Source organism: Haliotis rufescens, unplaced genomic scaffold (genome assembly GCF_023055435.1).
Source record: "Haliotis rufescens isolate VD_foot unplaced genomic scaffold, xgHalRufe1.0.p SCAF_19, whole genome shotgun sequence".
Classification (NCBI taxonomy): Eukaryota; Metazoa; Mollusca; class Gastropoda; order Lepetellida; family Haliotidae; genus Haliotis; species Haliotis rufescens.
The window spans coordinates 379324-400815 of NW_025963879.1; the positions used below are offsets into that span (position 1 = coordinate 379324).

At 39.1% G+C, this 21492-nt stretch overlaps 3 protein-coding genes across 8 annotated transcripts in view; 2 read left to right on the forward strand and 1 right to left on the reverse strand.

Annotated features, from left to right (window-relative positions):
• Positions 1–2445, forward strand: part of LOC124142585 — a 30544-nt gene extending 28099 nt beyond the window's left edge. For all 3 annotated transcript variants that reach the window (XM_046511154.2, XM_046511153.2, XM_046511155.2), the window contains exon 11: positions 359–2445. In XM_046511154.2, the coding sequence (XP_046367110.2) occupies positions 359–607 (249 nt within the window). In that variant the 3' untranslated portion in view covers positions 608–2445. The remainder of the gene's footprint in view (positions 1–358) is intronic.
• LOC124142586 lies at positions 1416–16191 on the reverse strand. Of its 4 annotated transcripts, none has more exons than XM_048398758.1 (8): positions 16052–16191; positions 14461–14656; positions 13503–13602; positions 12346–12494; positions 11140–11236; positions 9208–9369; positions 6184–6254; positions 1416–4700 (listed from the first exon to the last, which is right to left on the reverse strand). In XM_048398758.1, the coding sequence occupies exons 2-8, from the start codon at positions 14637–14639 to the stop codon at positions 4628–4630; spliced, it is 831 nt and encodes a 276-aa protein (XP_048254715.1). In that variant the 5' UTR covers positions 14640–14656; positions 16052–16191; the 3' UTR covers positions 1416–4627. The 4 variants fall into 4 exon arrangements, with proteins under 4 accessions (XP_048254715.1, XP_048254713.1, XP_048254714.1 ...); XM_048398756.1 differs by having other exon boundaries at positions 15894–16191; XM_048398757.1 differs by having other exon boundaries at positions 15840–16191.
• A 175-nt stretch (positions 16192–16366) lies between these two features.
• On the forward strand, positions 16367–21076 carry LOC124142587 (cytosolic iron-sulfur assembly component 2B-like). The gene is made up of 5 exons (XM_046511161.2): positions 16367–16519; positions 17125–17204; positions 18769–18894; positions 20207–20252; positions 20754–21076. Exons 1-5 carry the CDS (start codon positions 16399–16401, stop codon positions 20849–20851), a joined length of 471 nt encoding a protein of 156 aa, XP_046367117.1. The 5' UTR covers positions 16367–16398; the 3' UTR covers positions 20852–21076.
• Positions 21077–21492: the final 416 nt, after the last annotated feature.

Here is a 21492-nt window from a genome sequence, read left to right on the forward strand (position 1 = left end):
ATAAAACTAGCAAATCCAGACTAGTACTTTTCCAGTTGTTTTGTTATTTCGTATTTACATCTACGTAATGCTTTGTGTCGATTATTAAATCCAGCAAAACAGGGTTTTTTTCATTTCCATGAGTACTTTAGTAGCCACAGCCAATTATTGCGGTTGGAATTTGAAACTGTAATCACTATTGATTTCTGCTTACTCAAATTATTGTGGCATCCTATCAGCTAACAACAACCTCCTTATTATCTCAGTTTTATTCATGGCACGATGTATAGACCAAGGTGGGAAGAGGCATACTCTGAGCATTTTACGTCAGATTCTAGGAGTCTCTCAGTAAAGTTGAACCCTTTTCTCTTCAACTCAGGTATTCTGCGTTGCTGGCACGGATCCCACCCCCTACATCCGCGCAATCTTCGACAACAAAACCGAGAGTGCCCTCTACGTCCGCGGTGACGACATGCAGAACTTCCCTGCCCGTGAGCTGTGTGAGAAGCTGATGACCATCAAGTTCCTGCCCTACACAGAAGGAGTGTCGAGCACCAAGCTCAGGAAGGAATATTGTAACTCTTCTCAGTGGGACTCAAGATTTGAGGACCTCAACCTCTTCTACTGATCTGATCTTTGCAGGACCTCCGCTTCTTGCCAACCAATAACATTATCGTAACATACACTTGTTGAGGTGCCAGTGTTACAGTTTGCACACACTTCACTGTAAAACTCTGGAACGATGCTTAACTTATTTTGAATAAGTATTAGTTGTTTCAAAATAACATTTCAACAACATTCAGCCTTATATGGTTATGATGTTTCCTAGTTTCAATCGAATAGCTATAGGATGTAGATACACCCTCTCTTTCGAAGCAAGACCTTTGTGAGTGGTATTAGTGTCGTAATACTCAACTCAGCTCTCATTATTTCAAATTCATAGTCTGACTCTGTAGTTTATCCTCGTTACTGGCGAATGGGCTGTGCTTAGAGCGAGTTTTCCGAGAGTAGGAGTAGAAACGGTAACTAATTCTGGCCTTAATCATTGAGTCTTGAAGCTTTCTGGGTGGTCTGCTTTTTAGCTATCCCTACTAGAATACCCACTGGACAGCATTAAACCCTACAAAAAAAATAACCTTGTCGTCTGTTACTTAATAAATTATTAAAGGGATCATGACATCTCGCTAGTCCCTAGTCTTGTTTTTTTAGACATATAACATAACTCGAAATTTTATTATTGTTTTTGTCTGATACACAAACTTTTAATGTTTCAACTTTCATTGTACGCAGTCACTGTCACAAGGCCAGACAAAACTGACTTTTCTAATTAACCACAAAACAAAATAACAGAGTAAGCATTAGTTCCTGTTCACAGGGACTTTATAATGTCCCAAACACCTAGTCCAAATGGATGACGATGCCTTTTTGTCAACTGATAACACAATGAGAACCCACTTTTTTACATGTTTGAAGTGGAATATGTTATTTCGGAGCAGGCGAAGGAAAGTGTAATACATGTTCCGTTTTTTTTATATTTCACTATTCAAAATGACCGAAAAGCAATATATGTATACACCAGAATCATTTCTTATTTTGTGCTTATTTAGATTCATACCAGTAGGCATTGTTAAAAGGAATATTAAAATTGAACATTTAAGCATAAATTATAGTGTACATTATGGTTGCTTGGGGATTATTACATCCGATAATTTGTTATATTTAAAACGTTATATGACTGACGGTTGAATTTACTTCTCCACAGAGGAAGCACCTATGCCTAGTGTACAAGACTTGCAGTGTGTATCTTAATGTGTACGAGACAGAGCTGTCATTCTGTGTACATTCAGGCACCATACGTGATCAATGTCAAGGCCACGTAAAATGGAATGGAAAATGTATTTTGCACTCCTAAACAAACCCTCACAACAGCGAAAGCCATATATTTATATTCACGTGTTAAATCTGTGGTGGGTGTGACAAAATGTTTGGCATTGACAAAATATGCTAATGTCACTCGTCAGGTAGGAGAACAGTACGAATCACTTTGTCAGAAATGTCAGAAACAGAATAAACGAATCACAACTAAGGGTGAAGGTGTTGAACCCATCCTGTCGAAGGACTTTGGATCCCGTGGCCATCTCTTCGTAAGATCAAAATAGATCCAAATTAAAATAAGATTAAATTAAGGAGTTTAATTCATTTCAGTCATTCTGTCTAAAATCCAGTCTCATTTTATTTAAGCAGTATGTACATTGACTGAAAATGTCAGTCACTATGTATATTAACTGAATGAATCACTCAATATACATATTGACTGACATATTTAGTCACTATACACATTGTCTAATTATGTGTATTGACTTATATATATTCATATCAGTATCAATGATATGTTTTATAGGGGCATCTTGTTTTCGGTACTCATTGACTTTGTATTTTCTCGTAAATAAAATACACTAGAAAGGTTGTGATTGTTTTAGTGTTTATTTCAATTTAACATCTGACTGTTGTTTAAAACGGATAATGTGAGTTACGGATCATTTGACACATTGGCCAACAGATCGTGCGACACACTGCATGCTGGATCACGTGACCCACTCTCTTTTTGGATCATGTGATTCACTCACAGTCATGGTCAGGACCGGTGGCTTGGTTGTGTGCGTGTAATGTACCCCGACGGCGTGACCTCGTCGTAGCTCGGAATATCAGTTGCTGATTATGTGGCCCTGATTGACGTTGACGGAAACGCCTGTTTGGCTCATCCCACAGATGCTCCACTGCGGCAACAGCAATATTGTATGTGCTGAGCTCTTAGGAGGTCTGTACCAAATTGTGTGGGGGCGAATACGGTCATGCTGATAGAAGGCGCCTGGTGCTTTCAGAAATGTGCAACGCGAGGACGTAACATCTAAGTCAATAGCGTTGAGGTAACATGACGCCAACGTATAGACTTCTTGCTCAGATTACGCAGCTCGTAATCTGTTACAGATATTTGATGTAAACCAACAATCTGTGTCGCAGTGTACGTTTAGCAGAGATTTTTTTATGATTATGGAAATGGGTTTGTGACTTTTTTTCCATGTGAAAAGTACTTTTTAGTTTCCCAGGAAATTGAATCATGCAAATGTCAAAGCTAATTGATAATTACACTATCCAAGACAATGAAACTGATTTGTGACACTGTATCAGTGAAAAAAAGAAAATCAGTTTCATGTACTAGTGAAACATGGAATATGTTTCATCTACGAAATGAAATTACAAAGTAGAGTTACCACCTATGCATTGCTATTTTTTGTCATTAGTGATATTCTTTTGATATCTTTGGTAAGTGTCCTTTGGAAGTTCTATTATAACTACAAGTGGGGGTTGATGTCGTTTTTTCATTTCATGTTGGCTTTGAACATGCTTTGTGTCCGCATCACCACAACACTACTCCCAAGAGGCGGCTAAATTGGGAACCATTTGGGATCCGGGTTACAATTGGTCCCTTGAACACTATACTAGTCGTAAGAGGTGACTTAGTAGATCTGATGGCGAGCCAACATACACTCATAATATCAATCACTGGATTGTCTTGTCCAGATTCACTATTAACAAATCATATGAACCTGATTTAGTTCCCATCTTGTTTCATCTTTGGGCTGGTGTATGATTGTCTCAGCTGCTGATACAAGTAAAGAACAAAAGTACTAATTTCTGGATACAGTCTTTTTGATAAAAATATAAGTTCTTGTTTCCCAAATACATAGGGATTATAACTGAATTGGTTATATCCAATTATTCATTGTATCAGATTATTTGTCACATCAAGGGGCACACTGACCATCACATCATGTGACACACTGATGATCACATCATAACATCATTACTGACGACACACTGACCATCAGATCACAACACTCTGATCATCACATCATGTGCCACTGACCATCAGATCACAACACTCTGATCATCACATCATGTGCCACTGACCATCAGATCACAACACTCTGATCATCACATCATGTGCCACTGACCATCAGATCACAACACTCTGATCATCACATCATGTGCCACTGACCATCAGATCACAACACTCTGATCATCACATCATGTGCCACTGACCATCAGATCACAACACTCTGATCATCACATCATGTGCCACTGACCATTATATCACATGACACACTGATCATCACATCATGTGCCACTGACCATTATATCACATGACACACTGATCATCACATCATGTGCCACTGACCATTAGATCACATGACACACTGATCATCACATCATGTGTCACTGACCATTATATCACATGACACACTGATCATCACATCATGTGACACACTGACCATTAGATCACATGACACACTGATCATCACATCATGTGACACACTGACCATTAGATCACATGACACACTGATCATCACATCATGTGACACACTGACCATTAGATCACATGACACACTGATCATCACATCATGTGACACACTGACCATTAGATCACATGACATACTGACATCAGATCCTGTGACACACTGACCATTAGATCACATGACACTCTGATCATCACATCATGTGACACACTATTCATCATGTGGGACTGCACAGCATGTTGGTTTCAAGTTCTTGTCATCTGGTCACATCAAACACAGCTGTCCAGACATCAGGGCCGTTGGCTGGTGTTCTGATCTTCAGCATCAGTTGGGCAAGACAAGCTAGATATTTCTTTCTTTAACCTACAAGAAGGAGAATGACACTGTTGCAGATATGAATACTAGTCATCATTTTCAGACTAATGTCTATGATTTACAGGCCTTTTCAATGCAAGTAATCTCATAATAGGACCATTAAAAGTCAAGCATCACAAAAGTGTTTTGAAGTTTGTCTGAACCTTGTTATCAATCATCTGCAGGGGACTATATAAAATTCCAAATTAATTTCCCTTGGCAGGCATATGAAAAAAACATTATTTTGTTTAAAAGTGGGATGTTTAAAAGTTCCTATATTCTAAAGTTCATAGGTATTTTAACACTGCTTTCAATGCAGCAATGTATGAACAAGCATTTAATAAGACCCCTTGCTCTTTAAAGGTCCTGTATCACAGAAACACAAGTCGAGAAGACTTGTTAATCCATAACATAAATCTTTTGTTCCTCCTTGGGAATTTTAAATAACATTTGCAGTGTTTTTGTTTACTAGGACCAGCAGTAAATATGACATTATTATCTTAAATTAGAAATCTTGAACAAATCTCAATGTACATTTATGAATAAATGCTGTTTTGAAACAGAATGATGTCTTGTTTGCATGTTTGTTACTGAAAGAGGCTGGGAAATTTCTAGTCTATATTTAGCCAAGTTTAACCATTGGTTGATATGGATCACATGATAGTCCTGTAGCCAAGTGACATTGTGCTTTGTTTTGAGGCGAACATAGTGGGAAAGCAGACACAATCTTTCTTTTTTTGAGAGGGAAGCAAAAGTGGACAAACGAAATGAAATTCAGGAAATGCTTGTTTATTTGTTGTTTATATATAGTCCTACTCAGCAATATTCCAGCTTTATGACAGCAATCTGTAAATAATCAAGTCTGGACCAGATAATCCAATGATTGTCATCATCAGCATCGATCTACCCAAGCATCTGGGACCCATGAACCAAGTCGGCAAGCCTGACCACCTGATCCCGTCAGTTGCCTCTGACAACAAGCATAGTCACCTCTTTCAGCAAGCATGGGTAACTGAAGACCTATTCTAACCCAGATCTTTGCAAGTTAGAATATGTTGGAAACACAATTTGAGATGATAAAACAGTTACCATGGTTACAGCTACATTCTTCCATGACCATCTTCAGAAACACGTCTAATAATATTTCCCAAGGCTTGCTCAGTAGTGGTTGGTTTGTTTGTTTGTTTGTTTGTTGTTTAACGTCGCACTCAGCAATATTCCAGCTATATGACTGCGGTCTGTAAATAATCGAGTCTGTACCAGACAATCCAGTGATTAATATCATGAGCATCGATCCACGCAATTGGGATCAATGACATGCATCAACCAAGTCAGCGAGCCAGACCACCCAATCCCGTTAGTCGCCTTTTACGACAAGCATAGTCGCCTTTTACGGCAAGCATGGGTTGCTGAAGACCTATTCTAACCCGGTTGCTCAGTAGTGAGGCACTGAACAACTGCCCTGATGATGAACATGACCGACCCAACATACCTTCTGATCTCTGCCTCACACTCTTCCTTCACCTGTTGCCGTGTCAACTGGGCAATTTCATTCAACGTATACTGTGTGGAAGAAAAGGAAATTCAACTTACTTGAAACACTATATTAATGCAAAAGAGAAACATGGGAGCAATGAAAACATCTTCAGTAAACAAGGTAAGGATTAAAAAAATAAAAGAATTGGTTCTTGGGCAATGGCTTTTGAAAATATATTGTGGGTAGGCTTTTTTTATCATCAGTTGTTCAAACTAGTATGTCACCAAATAAACAGTTGTGTAAACAATAAACAGGTGTTTACAATCAACCTGGGAAAGGGCCCCACTACATAAATGTATTCCTTGATGAGTAAATTACTGGAATATAGTATTTGAATTGTAATATTTAAGGATTTTTGTTGTTTTTTTAAAAGGGAAGTAAAAACTACCACTCACTCATGTTCTGAATTGAGTGAATGAGTGAGTATTGTCTTACCCTGCTTTTAGCAATATTCCAGCAATATCATGGCAGGTTGTTTTGATTTGATATAGTGTCTGGCACTGTAGCTCAACTGAATGTGTAATAAACAGTTTAAAATTTCCAAATATGTTTTCAGTTATACATAAAATGGTCATTATTTAAGAAACTGTTTTACCATCTGAGCATGGTACAGAGTGCCAAAATTGGACAACTTTCATTATGACTAAAAACAAAGGGGATGACTCTGTTAAATATGAATTCTTGACAGTGACTTGCAACTAGATAAAGTATTCAAATATATTATCAAAATGTCATGATGGTTACTAGGGCTGGGACAATACACCAACTGTCCGATCCGATATGTATCACGATACCTTGCTCACAATCCAAGACGTATCATGATATTTGCATGAGCTCTTATCTGTGATGCATGAGACAGGATGCATGTCATCATATCCCAATTGCATGGATGGATGCTCATGATGCCAACCACTGGATTGTCTGGTCCAGACTCGATTATTTACAGACCGCCGTCATATAGCAGTAATATTGCTGAGTGTTGCGTTAAATAAATAAACAAACAATCGAACATAATTCATCAGTTATGAATAGCTAAGCATGAAGTCACCTTCCTTATTATTGGCACTATTATCAGCAAAAACATTAATTATCACCACAATAATTGGAATTGATGACTTGGTTGATTGTGTGTCATGGTGTCCGATAAATTTGTACCCATACAACATCAACATTAAAGATTTACTGACATATGTACATTGATATTGCAATGTATGAAAACATCTCTATTTGGAAACCAAATGTGAAAGTCTACTTTTCGCCATATGTATGCAGATAATTCAGTGAAAAATGTCGGCAGATAGACAATTGTGCATTGGGGTCAAAGAAATACTTTTTCAGTTTTGCACCTCCTTGGATATTTAGATTGCCCAAGGTCAAGGTCAAGATTCATAAAGTGGCAAAAACTTAAGATATATCTTTGGCCACACTTCTAAAAATCTACAGATATGGAAAATGTCAATACAAAAAAGTTGTTTTTTTAATGGGTTTTTAAATAAGGCTGCAACAGCCCTGGCTTGGGTATGTTAGGGTATGAGTGACATAGCTGGAATAATTCACACAAAGTAACATGTACATGGGACCTGTAGTGTCAGAGACGTTAACAACAGACAGAAGGACAACTGGATGAGTGACATAGCTGGAATAATTCACACGAAGTTACATGTACATGGGACCTGTAGTGTCAGAGACGTTAACAACAGACAGAAGGACAACTGGATGAGAGACAAAGCTGGAATAATTCACACAAAGTAACATGTACATGGGACCTGTAGTTTCAGAGACGTTAACAACAGACAGAGTGACAACTGGATGAGAGACATAGCTGGAATAATTCACACAAAGTAACATGTACATGGGACCTGTAGTGTCAGAGACGTTAACAACAGACAGAAGGACAACTGGATGAGTGACATAGCTGGAATAATTCACACAAAGTAACATGTACATGGGACCTGTAGTGTCAGAGACGTTAACAACAGACAGAAGGACAACTGGATGAGTGACATAGCTGGAATAATTCACACAAAGTAACATGTACATGGGACCTGTAGTGTCAGAGACGTTAACAACAGACAGAAGGACAACTGGATGAGAGACATAGCTGGAATAATTCACACAAAGTAACATGTACATGGGACCTGTAGTGTCAGAGACGTTAACAACAGACAGAAGGACAACTGGATGAGTGACATAGCTGGAATAATTCACACAAAGTTACATGTACATGGGACCTGTAGTGTCAGAGACGTTAACAACAGACAGAAGGACAACTGGATGAGTGGTGACAATGTGCCACAAACAAAAGCTCACTTGACTCTTTGAGGCGAGCAGAAGTAATAATGTTGTGGTACAATTTTTCTCATATGCCATATTTACAGATATTTATATACCAACTAACAAAAGAAACGAGAACACCAAGCATGTTGGTTAATATATGAAGAAATGCTCATATTCAAGAGATATTAAATTGGTTAGATGCACAAACTAATATACTGGTATGTTTTGTGAACTGATTCTCATGAATGCATCACATGTAACGTCATAGATCCATGACTCCAGGTGCACCATTGATTAGCGTGTAAAATTTGGAAATCACGTGCATATCGTGATAAGAAAAAAGACACTCTGTGGTAACACTTGACTGATTGTTAGTTTTGTCATTAGTTGGTACACATTGGAAACATCTCTTCTTAACATGCATACTTCTCCATGTTTCTATAGGCTTTGAGTTCGAGCATATAAAAGATGTTCAGAATAAGGGCACTTCTATGATTTCATGTCCATTTAGATGGAAATGTTGGAAATCAGCAAAGATAACATATTCAAAATTATAAGCACGGTGGACCTGCTAACAAAGAAATAAACAACCCCTGGTCACGTATCTACAAGCTTATCCCTAATGATTTTCCTGCTTGTAATTACATGAGAAAATAAAACAGAAAAGTCTGGAGAAATGAGATATTATACAAATGCTGTTACCTTGACAACACTGGCCTGTCTCCTCATGTAGACATTGCCCTCCTCATCTTCATGTATGGGATGCAGGTTCACCACGGTCCCCACCCCGTCAGTGCTGCGTGGGTCAGCAGGGTCCCACGGCTTGATTGTAATCTCTATCACATAGTCCGGAGACAGCACCCCCTGGTGTCAGCAATGAAGGAAGACTTAGCTCTATCACATAGTCGGGAGACAGCACCCCCTGGTGTCAGCAATGAAGGAAGACTTAGCTCTATCACATAGTCCGGAGACAGCACCCCCTGGTGTCAGCAATGAAGGAAGACTTAGCTCTATCACATAGTCCGGAGACAGCACCCCCTGGTGTCATGAAACAAGGAAGACTTAGCTCTGCATTTGCAGTTTAGAAGACATACACTTGGAGGAGGGGATGCTTAGCTATAATTTTTTTAATTCAAATTCAGATCAGACATACGTTTAAAGGGTCTCATTACTTCATAATTTGTCGGAATCCCCCCATTTCTTTGAAGAAACAAAATGTATCAAGATGTAGTTTCTATTCAAGTTGTCAGGACAGCTCAACCGGAAGCAATTACATTAGATTTGTTCCAGATGGTGATCCAAACAAAATAGCATCACGAAATCAACATCAGTGCATGAACTGCCGTGCAGATTTTGGTTGATTGCAGGATTTGCACAGCATGTGTACCGTCAACTTGTCGTCAACATTTTTTACCAAATGTTTTCATGTTTTTAAACAAGGTGCTCACTGGATTTGATGCACTTCGCGAAGTAAGACCTGTTTTGTCACCCTATAGATCTTGTTTTTTTATCAGATCGTCTTCACTGGGTGCCACCATTTTGCTTGAAGCAATTAAGTGATATGAGAAGTGGAATCTGATTGGACAGTTGGTGGGACATAGATGGATATAACTCGTAATAGTCACTAGTGGCACTACAAGCGAACCCAGAATTTGCAGCCTAGTTCAGCAAGGGTGGAAACTGGACTTTCATAGTCAGTTAACTCCCTTGCCTCAGGAAGATGATTCAAGACTAGTAGACATGGTAGAATTTAGATCCTAGACAAGAAAATGTGCAGTTTATTTCAGGAGAGGTGAATCTATTTCATAATGCCAACAGTCCTGTGCAGTGGTTATAATAACCATTATAAGTGTTAGCATCGAACTTCTTTGTGTGTCATTTAGTATGTGAAGTCATGAACACAATTATGTTCTCAGATACGGCAGTGCATGTTCATTACAATTCTGAATCATGTCTTTACCTCCTTGTTACAAAAATTTGTATCAAAGTAAAAGAAAAACCCCACTGAACAAAAATATACCCTCGACAGTGCACCCATTTGGGTGTAGATATACAAGCCTCGATGCTGATTGGCTGTTCACAAGATGTTCACAAGATGTGACCTATGGACATGATGTAGTGTCCTCAGATCTTCAGTCACAGAGCTAGTGGATGGGAGTAAAAGATCTGATTTCAATGAGATGGCCTAATACTCTGAAAATAGAATGTCAGCAAAATTCTGCTACCAACTGTTAATGGGTTATTTTAACATCACTGTGTACCTTATGAAACTTGGATGCCAAACCAAGTGCCCTGAGCAGGGAAATTAGGGAAAAGTATCATTATTTTTATTCAAACTTGGAATTATTAAAAGTTATTTTCCTAAATTCTGAGGTAACATTGCAATAATGTAAAAATAAGCATTAAAGCCTCTCATCATTATTGGCCTCTCCAAAGGAACAAGTTTAGTTATAACTATAATTACATGAATTAGGAAATGTTTAATTCCAATTTGGGAATTTTTACTGACATTTGCTCTAGACTTGGTGTCAACAAGCAGCCCGAGCAGGTCCAGATCATGATGGGATAGTGCTACTTGAAAAAAGGCAAAATGAAAACAGTCACTTTTCCCAACAGTTCAATTCTACTTCCTACCATGTTGATCTGTGCCACTGCATCTTTATCACACCAGCAGTAGTGATGGGAACGGAACACGTGGGCTCGATGTCTCTGGGAGGTGTCGGAATAGTCACTGAAACAAGAGGGTGTGTACAATGGTTAGTGCAGCAGTAGTGATGGGAACAGAACACGTGGGCTCGATGTCTCTGGGAGGTGTCGGAATAGTCACTGAAACAAGAGGGTGTGTACAATGGTTAGTGCAGCTGTTGTGCACATACAAAGTTTTTGCTTCCATCCTCGCTTCACAAACACTAACCAAGGCAACGGTCCACAAGGTGATCTTATTGCTTCATCTATCATAAGTCCCATGCTCTAGAGGTATGATAGTTGTAGTGCTAAGATCACAGGAGCTGGCTGATTTGAAGATGAACTCTTGAAGATCTACTTTAAGATGAACTATTAACTTGTCTGACTTGGAGATAAACTCTCAGTTGTCTGATTTGGAGATATACTCTCACCTGTCTGCCTTGGAGATAAGCTCTCACCTGTCTGACTTGGAGATAAACTCTCAGTTGTCTGATTGGAGATAAGCTCTCACCTGTCTGACTTGGATATCAACTCTGACCTGTCTGACTTGGAGATAAGCTCTCACCTGTCTGACTTGAAGATAAGCTCTCACCTGTCTGACTTGGAGATAAGCTCTCACCTGTCTGACTTGGAGATAAGCTCTCACCTGTCTGCCTTGGAGATAAGCTCTCACCTGTCTGACTTGGAGATAAACTCTCAGTTGTCTGATTGGAGATAAGCTCTCACCTGTCTGACTTGGATATCAACTCTGACCTGTCTGACTTGGAGATATACTCTAACCTGTCTGACTTGGAGATATACTCTAACCTGTCTGACTTGGAGATAAGCTCACACCTGTCTGCCTTGGAGATAAGCTCTCACCTGTCTGACTTGGAGATAAACTCTCAGTTGTCTGATTGGAGATAAGCTCTCACCTGTCTGACTTGGATATCAACTCTGACCTGTCTGACTTGGAGATAAGCTCTCACCTGTCTGACTTGGAGATAAGCTCTCACCTGTCTGACTTGGAGATAAACTCTCAGTTGTCTGATTGGAGATAAGCTCTCACCTGTCTGACTTAGAGATAAGCTCTCACCTGTCTGCCTTGGAGATAAACTCTCAGTTGTCTGATTGGAGATAAGCTCTCCCCTGTCTGCCTTGGAGATAAGCTCTCACCTGTCTGACTTAGAGATAAGCCTGAGCACCTGTTCCTCTGTGCTGCTCTCCCCCAACACCGGGACGAACTTCACCATGTACCTGTGTGTGGGGACAGGGGGATGGTAGCGAGAGAACAGGTCCTGCACACTGGACACTACATGGTCTTTCTGAGAACAAAAAATAACAGTAACTATTATAAAATGATATCTTCTAACAAACAAAAAAAGGACAATGTACACTGATAAACATTGAGGAAACATCCTACTGGTGATCATAAAACATGAATATGCGATGAACATATTTGAAGTGTTGTTGGGATGACCTGAATCAGGCTCGCAAACACTGTAACTTTGAGTGTGTGAACGAGTTTTACGCCGCTGTTAGCAATATTCCAACAATATCATGGCGGAGGACACCAGAAATGGCCTTCACACATTGTACACATATGGGGATGTGAACCCGAGCCTTCGGCGTGACGAGCGAACACTTTAACCACTAGGCTAGCCTACCACCCCCTGTAACGTTGACTGTTTCTCTATATAATTACCAACTGTTTAAGACACATACCACTGTGTTGTATCCATCAGGCTAAAGTTTGGCACTGAATAGGATCATACACAGCACAAAACTGACATCAAACTTGGGGTGAAACGATACAGCAAGGTCACGATACGATACGTAACATGATACATAGGTCATGATCGGTACATGCCGCAATCAATTATTTACATCAATCACATGGAAACTTCTTGACTATAAATATTTCAGAGCAGGTTCCAAAGGAAAAGCTAACTGCAGACACATGTTCGTAGCAGCTAGTTTTAGTAATGAACTTGAATAGCTAATTACAACACCTAGGGTGGGGGTGGGGGTTACTAAACAAGAGTAAGTAATAAATTAATAAATAAAATAATAAAGTGTATTGCTCTGATTCCATACAGAAAAAGAAGTATTGTGTATCGCATCGTCACATGAAAACTTACGATGCATTGATTCACTGATGTATCGAATCACCCCTAATTCAAACTCACAATCAGCAGATCCTTTCACTTCAAGGGGAAGCAACTCAAAAGAGTAAATCTTGACACCTTGGACCACCTGTGTACACCATTAAAAATTAAAACTTGCCCAGTGAATGTCTTTCCCTTGATTATTCACACACACAGAAAGCTAACCTGATAGAGTGTGAGCTTCAGACCCAGGACGGTGCCATCATCAATGACTCCAAGATAGACAGTCCCACCTTTGCCTGTATTGAGGAAGGCATTCAGAGCCCTGTGGAGAAAGCCTTGCAGTTAATCCTGTTCAAGATTCCATGAGGCATGTTCATATACATAAGACACATAAAGACAAAACAGATAGATCTTAGTACACTGCAGACTGACAACAGGCTTTTACAGATGAAACAGGCTCTTACAGATGTAAACAGGCTCTTACACAGATGAAACAGGCTCTTACACAGACGAAACAGGGTCTTACAGATGTAAACAGGCTCTTACACAGATGAAACAGGCTTTTACCAATGTAAACAGGCTCTTAAACATATCGTGATCAAGTATTGTGAAAAGTACATTTACATCTTACAGCGCCAATATAGAATATTTTAGATATGTATTGTTTTATTGACACTGTAAGATGTAAATGTACTTGCTGTTTGTTGATCCTCATGGTATAACAATTAACTTCCTTCTTGTTCTGTGCATGCCTAGTTTAGAAGGCTGTGGTCTTTGTGTTTTAGTGCTGCCGTTTCCATGCTCTCAGATCTATGATGCTGTTTCTTAGGTTTGGGTTATGTTCTTATTGTTTTATGTTGTCAATTCCTTGTGTATTGTAGACTTAAAACAGTTTCTTGTTGCAGTCAGTCAGTTTTCATTGGAAGGCCTGGATACAAAGGTCTGCTTTTTAGGTCCCGACCATTTGCTGTGTATTTTAGTCAAAATGATTTTAACGAACCACTATTATAACGAACTATAATTAGTGGTCCCTTTGAGTATGTTATAACCATAGTTTACAGTATTCAAATGAAACAGCCACTATATACATAACCATACTCACTGGTTTATACTAGCATGCCTAAAGGACAAACCTCTGTTCCCATGTAGTGATGAAACGAGGTAGGCACTATGAGAATACCTTGACACAGCCCTTCTTGATGCTCTTGATGTTTTGGTCTCTTTCGTCCAGGGCGGTAGCTCTTCAATTGCCAGGTTGCGGTGACCTTTAAATTCATGTGTTGCATCTTCTTCAATGGCAACAACATCACCCTGCCTGTAGTAGTGCTTTTTCTTCACTTTCTGAGACATATTTTTCATCTGTCACTGTCTAGTTTCTGGAAAATAAATTCTGATTAATAATACTCCACATGCTATAGGTGAATCAATATCTAGTATATAATAAAAAACGTTTAAATCCTGATGATACGATCTGGTGAATGAGTTGGGTTTAACGACGCTTTTAACATTATTCCTGTTGGATCACGGCATGTCAGCTTATTGTGGGAGGAAAGCACAAAGTGATGCAGGTTTTGGACGTTAACCACTTTGTTAAAATCCACAAACACGGGTACAGTGCTGACAAACCTAGAAACATAATTGGAGCAACCGGGATTCAAATCCCATATCCGGGGTTTTGGGAGAGCCAAAGGGACGCAACTCTGCAAGACGAATTGCGGAGCCTTAGTCGACAGGGCCATTCTTGCCCCACTATCCAGTGAAATTGTGTCAAATAACTGGTTTTAGGGATAATGAATAATTGTAAAGTCCCATAATTATCATGTTCACTTCATTAATTCTCCTGAAGACATTGGGTAATTTGTTTGTTGTGTAACATGGACTTTAAATGATCAAATCTGGACCATTCAATCCACTGATTGTTATTATAACCAGGAATCCCAGAAGCAATGGGATGGAAAATCAGTGCCTGACTATTTTAAAGTGACTTTTCCATTAGATTTCCATCTGATGACGTTTTGTAAGCACTTGATAACATGCTGATTTGTTTTTTATAGCAAAATTAATAATGGTTCACATATTGTGTTTCTGATCAATTTTGGTAGGCTTATTACCAAGCCCCCTCCACTGAAGTTACAAAAATGGCCCATGTGGAAAACCCCTTTTTTCGTTTGTGTGTTTATTGTTTAATGCCTCACTCAGAAATATTCCAGCTATTTGACAGCAGTCTGGAAATAATCGAGTCTGGACCTGACAAACCAGTGATTGACATCATGAGCATCGATCCAGGCAATCGGGATACGATGACATGCATCAACCAAGTCAGCGAGCCAGACCACCTGATCCTGTATGTCGCCTCTTTCAATAAGCATAGTCTCATTTTATGGCAAGCATGGGTTGCTAAAGATCTATTTTCATCAGATCTTCACGGGTCCCCTTTTTCAAAATCCTGGATCCGCAGCTGGAAAATAACAAATCACCATCCATCTAAATATATCAGATAGCTTGGAAACTATTTTCTCTACTCAACTATGCACAAGAATTGGGACTTAATTGCCATACAATTTTAGGGAGAATCCACAGGTACATTTGAATAAAGCGCCTCGGCGCTGTCACCTTTCCGGCACTGTTTAGGGAGATCTTGAAATTAGATGAGACCAGTGGAGGGGAGCAGGTCAAAACGGCCTCATGTCAGAACGGCTTCAAAAGGTAATGTCAAAACAGCTACAACCCACAGTCTATAAAGGGCCACAAGGGCTAATCTGACTTTTTACATGTGGTCATTGTGACTGTTATGACATTTTTGTGGCCGTTTTGACTATGTCTTTGTGGTCATTTTGTCTATTGTGTAGCCGCCTTGAGTTTTGAGGCCGTTTTTGACTACACCCCTTTGCTGACAAAAATCTTAATCGGAAGAGCTCCAAAAGTCTGACTATGAATTTGTTTTCCAACTCGAAATAAAATCTTTGCTTTAGAGGCCATACCATTATCCCTGTGTACACAAATCGCTTTATGAAGGCTTCGTCTACTGTTAAGGCAATCATTATGTGATTATTGATCTTTTCTACGAAACGCAAAACAATCCTATTTCATTTACAATTTGTAATTTTTGTATTTCAAAATGGCCGGGGACCTTGACAATGCGAACCCCGTCGTTTATCAAAGCGCCAAGGACAGAGATATTCTGCCCGAAAATGAAGACGAGAATGTAGTAGATGAAATAGACACCAGAGAGGTGTTTGATATCCTTTAAACTATTTCTGTTGTATGGTACTGATGAAGATAATTGACTCCAATACAGTAATTGTTCGGTTTTCGATCAACATGAAAGGATCTGTAATCAACGAATCAATGAGGCACTCATATCGTAGATCTACATTAATGACAGCACCTAACTATTATATAAATATAAAGATTAGTAGGTTCTGTTATTACGATTCATCAACGATACGAGTGTCTTCTTGTAAATCTTCGAATAGCTGGTCTAACGTGATCGGGTGGTCAGGCTCACTGTCATGGTTGATGCATCATTGCATGTTATCGTATCCCATGAGTGCGGCGTTAAACAACAAACAAAACAAATGTCGAATAGCTGGAAAATGGCTGATGCAGCGTAAAGCTATATTTATTCGTTCATTCTTGTATGATCCAAGGCTGGAACTAATCAAATAACTCGGCCAGTAGGAGCAGCATCATTTTCAACTTACTGGTTACCAATTTGGCACCAGCTTATTTTAGTGTAGTAATGCTTATAGGAATAAGAATTTAGTACAGTTTTTTTTATTCATATTGTATGCAATGCCCCTGAACAATCTGAGATACTGCCATTCTTCCTTAACTGGACCACATCTTATTCGCATTATTAATGACCCTGAACATCCGCTGTCTCTAGAAGAGCTGAAGGTCGTGGAGGAGTCAAGAGTTCAAGTAAGCCATTATGTGGTAATCAAGGCATAATTTAGGTCTGGACAATTATGGATTGCAAATATAGATCTTGACATGCTGGAAATGTCTGGTCTTAAATTTACGAAAAACTTTGTGTTGATGTGTAAAAAGTATCAGACATTTTCAAGTGATTTGACATTATATAAGCCTTGTTTCTTTCTTACACTTCTTTGACTGGCTTTTTCAACATGTTCAAGAAAACGAGAATGGCTAAACCAATCAAACAAGGCAGATTTAAAAATTTCAAGAAGAAATGTAACAATGAGCATGTCCGTTACCTAAGATGAATTTTGAACCATATTTTATACACTGTCTTAGATGGCATCTCCTAAGAAAATTCACTTGGGTCACTTGGTCAAATATGAATAAAATACTTCCATAGACCTCCAAAACCAGCCTTTTCGACATATGTTATCCTTACATTTATGTAGTATTGCTAAAAGTCCCAAACATACAAGTGTTGAAACTAAGTCCAGTTCTCATTCTTAATAAGATATCTGATAACTATTATGACAAATTCTAAAGTTTTGCTAATTTATGTACATCTTGTGGGCAATTGTTGAGTTATATGATATAGCCATGAACACATGATTTTGACTTCTTCATGTTTGAAATAAAGGTCCATAGAAATATGGACTTGGGAGGGAGGGAGATGTTAATTTACCATTTGACCATTAATTTTGAAAAGTGAAATTCTATTAATCGGAACAAAACCAAGTGAAACTCATCATCAATACGATCATGAGTACAGATGTATTGGAGAAAACACGCCTCATAGGTTTTGGTTACAAACATAAAACCTGAGAGGGAGAGCTATTCAGACCCTGAGGGTTTTACATTTTCAACCAAAACTGATTAGAAGTGTTTTCTCTCATTTATATACTGTCAAAACAACATTTATTAAGATTTGTTTACTATTATATGTAAATGTGAATTATGACAGTCTAAAGACTCGCTCATAAAACGTCTGGACGAGAAATATACCCTAAACATGGTACCTTCTAATGAACCACCTGTTTTCAACAAATCAGCAGTAGAAACTTCCATTTCGTCTGCTAGTCCTTATAATGAAAACATATAGCAAAGCCCTTAAACATGGCAAATGTCTACTACCGTATTCAACATAATAAGCGCCCAGGGTGCTCTCAAAATTAGAAATAGGGGGCTCTTATTAGAATAATATTTTGGTGAAAAACAACAGAGTTGAAAGATTGTAAATTTCGTGGTTTATGCTGACAGCTTGAAATGTTTATATGCGACATATATTTTTCCAGAATTTAATTTCCCATAAATAAAGAATGCATATAACACATATTATACACGAATAAATAAGTCTTGTGTACATTGATCAATCGGAAGGGGTGCCAATTGGAGCATAATGCCAGGCGGAGATACAACAAATGAATGATATCTCGCGACGAATCCATGGAAGTCGCCATGTTAGGTCATGTGACTACTCTAGCTCCTTACACCAATACCAACTCCATGCATCACATGCAACTTACCACATATAACACAATTAAGAAATGATCATGTTGACCCTTAGGTGAGTGACCGGGACAACTCGGTCAAGATTGAGTTCACCCCGACCATCCCCCACTGCAGCATGGCTACACTCATCGGGCTGTCCATCCGGGTCAAGCTCATCAGGTCACTGCCAGCAAGGTTTAAGGTGGGTCACAGAGACTTCAGTCATTTGATTTTAACATGGTAGTGATACCATAAAGGATTGAAATGATACACTGGTACACCAGTGCATCTGAGTTTTCATGTGATGGTATGATATACCATACATTTTTTTCTGTATCAATACAAGACGGTACACTTGCCAAAATACATTACTTACTAGTTGTGGTATCTTTTTTCTTTTAAGGGACCACTAAATTGCGATGATAGGGACTCTTTTTGGTCCATGTGAGGTGAAAATGGGGTTTAACGTCACGTTCAAGATTATTGCATTTATATAGCGACGTGCATGCATGTGTATGTGTGGCTACTTATACTCATCCGGACTAATGCCGATTTTATAATGCTAGCCCACAGAGATACCATGCCACAGTTTAACATGAATACCCCACTCAGACCCAGTATACGGACTCTGGTCTTTGTTTTAGCCCCTTAATGCTGAGTGCTAGGCAGGGTAACAACAAGTACCATCATTTAATGTCCTTTGGTGGGACACAGCCGGGGATCAACATCCAACCTTCCGCTCTCTGGGCAAACGTTCTTCCAATGGACCACGGAGGTGGTCCTCATATGAATGAGAATTAGATTTTGTTGATTTCAACAAATGCATGCCTGGGACTTATGTAAAACCACTAAATGAATACATAAGGGTAAAATGTAACAACAAGGCTTGAGGTTTTCATGAGGATTTTTCTATTATCTGTGGGTGAGCAAGGTTTTGACCCAAGCTGATTCTCTGAGGTGTGGATGAAAACAGAAATCATTTTGGGTCTGTCACCCGCACATAATTAGAATTAAAAAACTGGCCATCTTCACTTTTTTGGGCCTTGCTTAGGACACACATTTTTACTTTTGTGTTTCACTGATTTATTCCAGCTTTTTCACACAAGGTTGGTCAAAGTAAAAATAAATGTCAATTATTCTGCCATGGAGTTAAAACTGAATGGGCTGTTGAATTGCTTAAGTTGACATGGAATTTATGTAAAATTATAACATTTTATTTTGTATAAGAGGCTCTATATTACTAGCAGGAATATTTTTATGTTTATTTTTTTTCTAAGACCGTGGGATGGTGGGCCCATGAAACGAAAAAATGTGGGGCTTTAGCAGTTGACCATGTCAGAAGTCCAAAACTTGCAAGTGTATTAAAGAAAGAAGGAGGCAAACTGACATCTATTTGAACATGTTTGATAAATGTCTTACCAATATTTCACGGTTTTCCCCAACTTAAAAAAGTTGTCAAATCAAGAATGCCTACACTGACTCTTATCCTACCTTGTCCTTTTATTGATTTGCAGGTTGACGTGAGCATTACACCGGGAACACATGCATCAGAGGAGGCAGGTATGTTCACCGAGCTTGCCTCCAGGTCCCTACACTGGGATGGATGGTGGATAAGGAATTTGTGTGCAGGGGTTGCTCTTCCTGTTTTCTTCAGACCCCTAACATGCAAACCTATCATGTTTTTCCCCCTTTGTAACTTAGAGAGCACAGTCTTTCAAAGTCCTGGATCCACCTGTATTGTTCAGTCAGGAATTGGATGGCATCCACAATTTCATTTTATTGAATAGTTTATTATTACTCAGCTGTCCATCATTTAGCTACACTCGACAAGCAGGTAGCTAATTCAAACACTGGAAACACGTTCCTTGGCAATTCTTTGGAATAATATCTCAGACAGATAGGGTGTCTCGCTTCATTGTACACAGAGCTCTAGATAAGCTTACCATCTTTTGGTCAGGACCACTAGATACCCAACAGGAGCAGTAGCAATCTATTTCTGCTGGTTCTTGGGACTACTGACAGATTCTGATCAGTGTGACTGAAGGACTTTGTTTATTTCAGTGAACAAGCAGCTGGCGGACAAGGAGAGAGTTGCAGCGGCCCTGGAGAACTCTCACTTGCTGGAGGTGGTCAACCAGTGTCTGGCGACACGGAGATAAGCACGGACAGGAACTGTCTCGTTGTTATCTTGCTCCAATTCCATATCTCTTGCATGAACATGCCAAACCCTCCACTTTCTAATCAGCCAGTCAGTAGAGGAGCCTTCAAAGCTGCAAACCTGATTTCTGTATCTCAAAAACGAACATAAATGGGTAGTTCTGAATGCAAACTAATGAAGGTGGCATTAATGTATTGTGAGTATTTGATACACTATGACATCTACACACAAAACGAGGACATTTCCATGTTCTGTGGAATTTTTTCACATTGTTGTAGTGTTTGTTGTTTTTGTCAGATCATCATGCAGAAATGTATTGTTACGGAGTAAGGCATCTGATTATGATGAGATTGAGAAAGAATATCAGGATGGAAATCTCAGTGTTTTCTGTGCAAATAAGTTAGTTTCTCACCGTAACTATGACATGCTTCTCATTGCTAGGGAAATTAATATGATCATTTGGACATGTTTATGGTTTGAGCTAATTTTGTAAATGTTTGCTTTGATCCATCTTCCAGAGGCAAGGGAGTTAACTGACTATTAAAGTCTAGTTTCCACCCTTGCCTAACTAAGCTGGAATTATGGAGTCATACTTTGGCTGGACTAGCGAGTATGTCCAGTCCAATCAAAATCGTGTAATGA

Bases quoted from the DNA above. Each gene is read 5' to 3' on its own strand.
- LOC124142586 (XM_048398758.1), bottom strand. From the start codon at position 14,639: ATGAAAAATATGTCTCAGAAAGTGAAGAAAAAGCACTACTACAGGCAG. The intron at 9,370-11,139 runs GTAGGAAGTAGA...TGCTGACACCAG, and splicing joins CAGTGGCACAGATCAACATG to GGGGTGCTGTCTCCGGACTA. The intron at 4,701-6,183 runs GTATGTTGGGTC...TCCTTCTTGTAG, and splicing joins TGTGAGGCAGAGATCAGAAG to GTTAAAGAAAGAAATATCTA.
- LOC124142587 (XM_046511161.2), top strand. From the start codon at position 16,399: ATGGCCGGGGACCTTGACAATGCGAACCCCGTCGTTTATCAAAGCGCC. The intron at 16,520-17,124 runs ATATCCTTTAAA...TAACTGGACCAC, and splicing joins AGACACCAGAGAGGTGTTTG to ATCTTATTCGCATTATTAAT. The intron at 17,205-18,768 runs GTAAGCCATTAT...GTTGACCCTTAG, and splicing joins TGGAGGAGTCAAGAGTTCAA to GTGAGTGACCGGGACAACTC.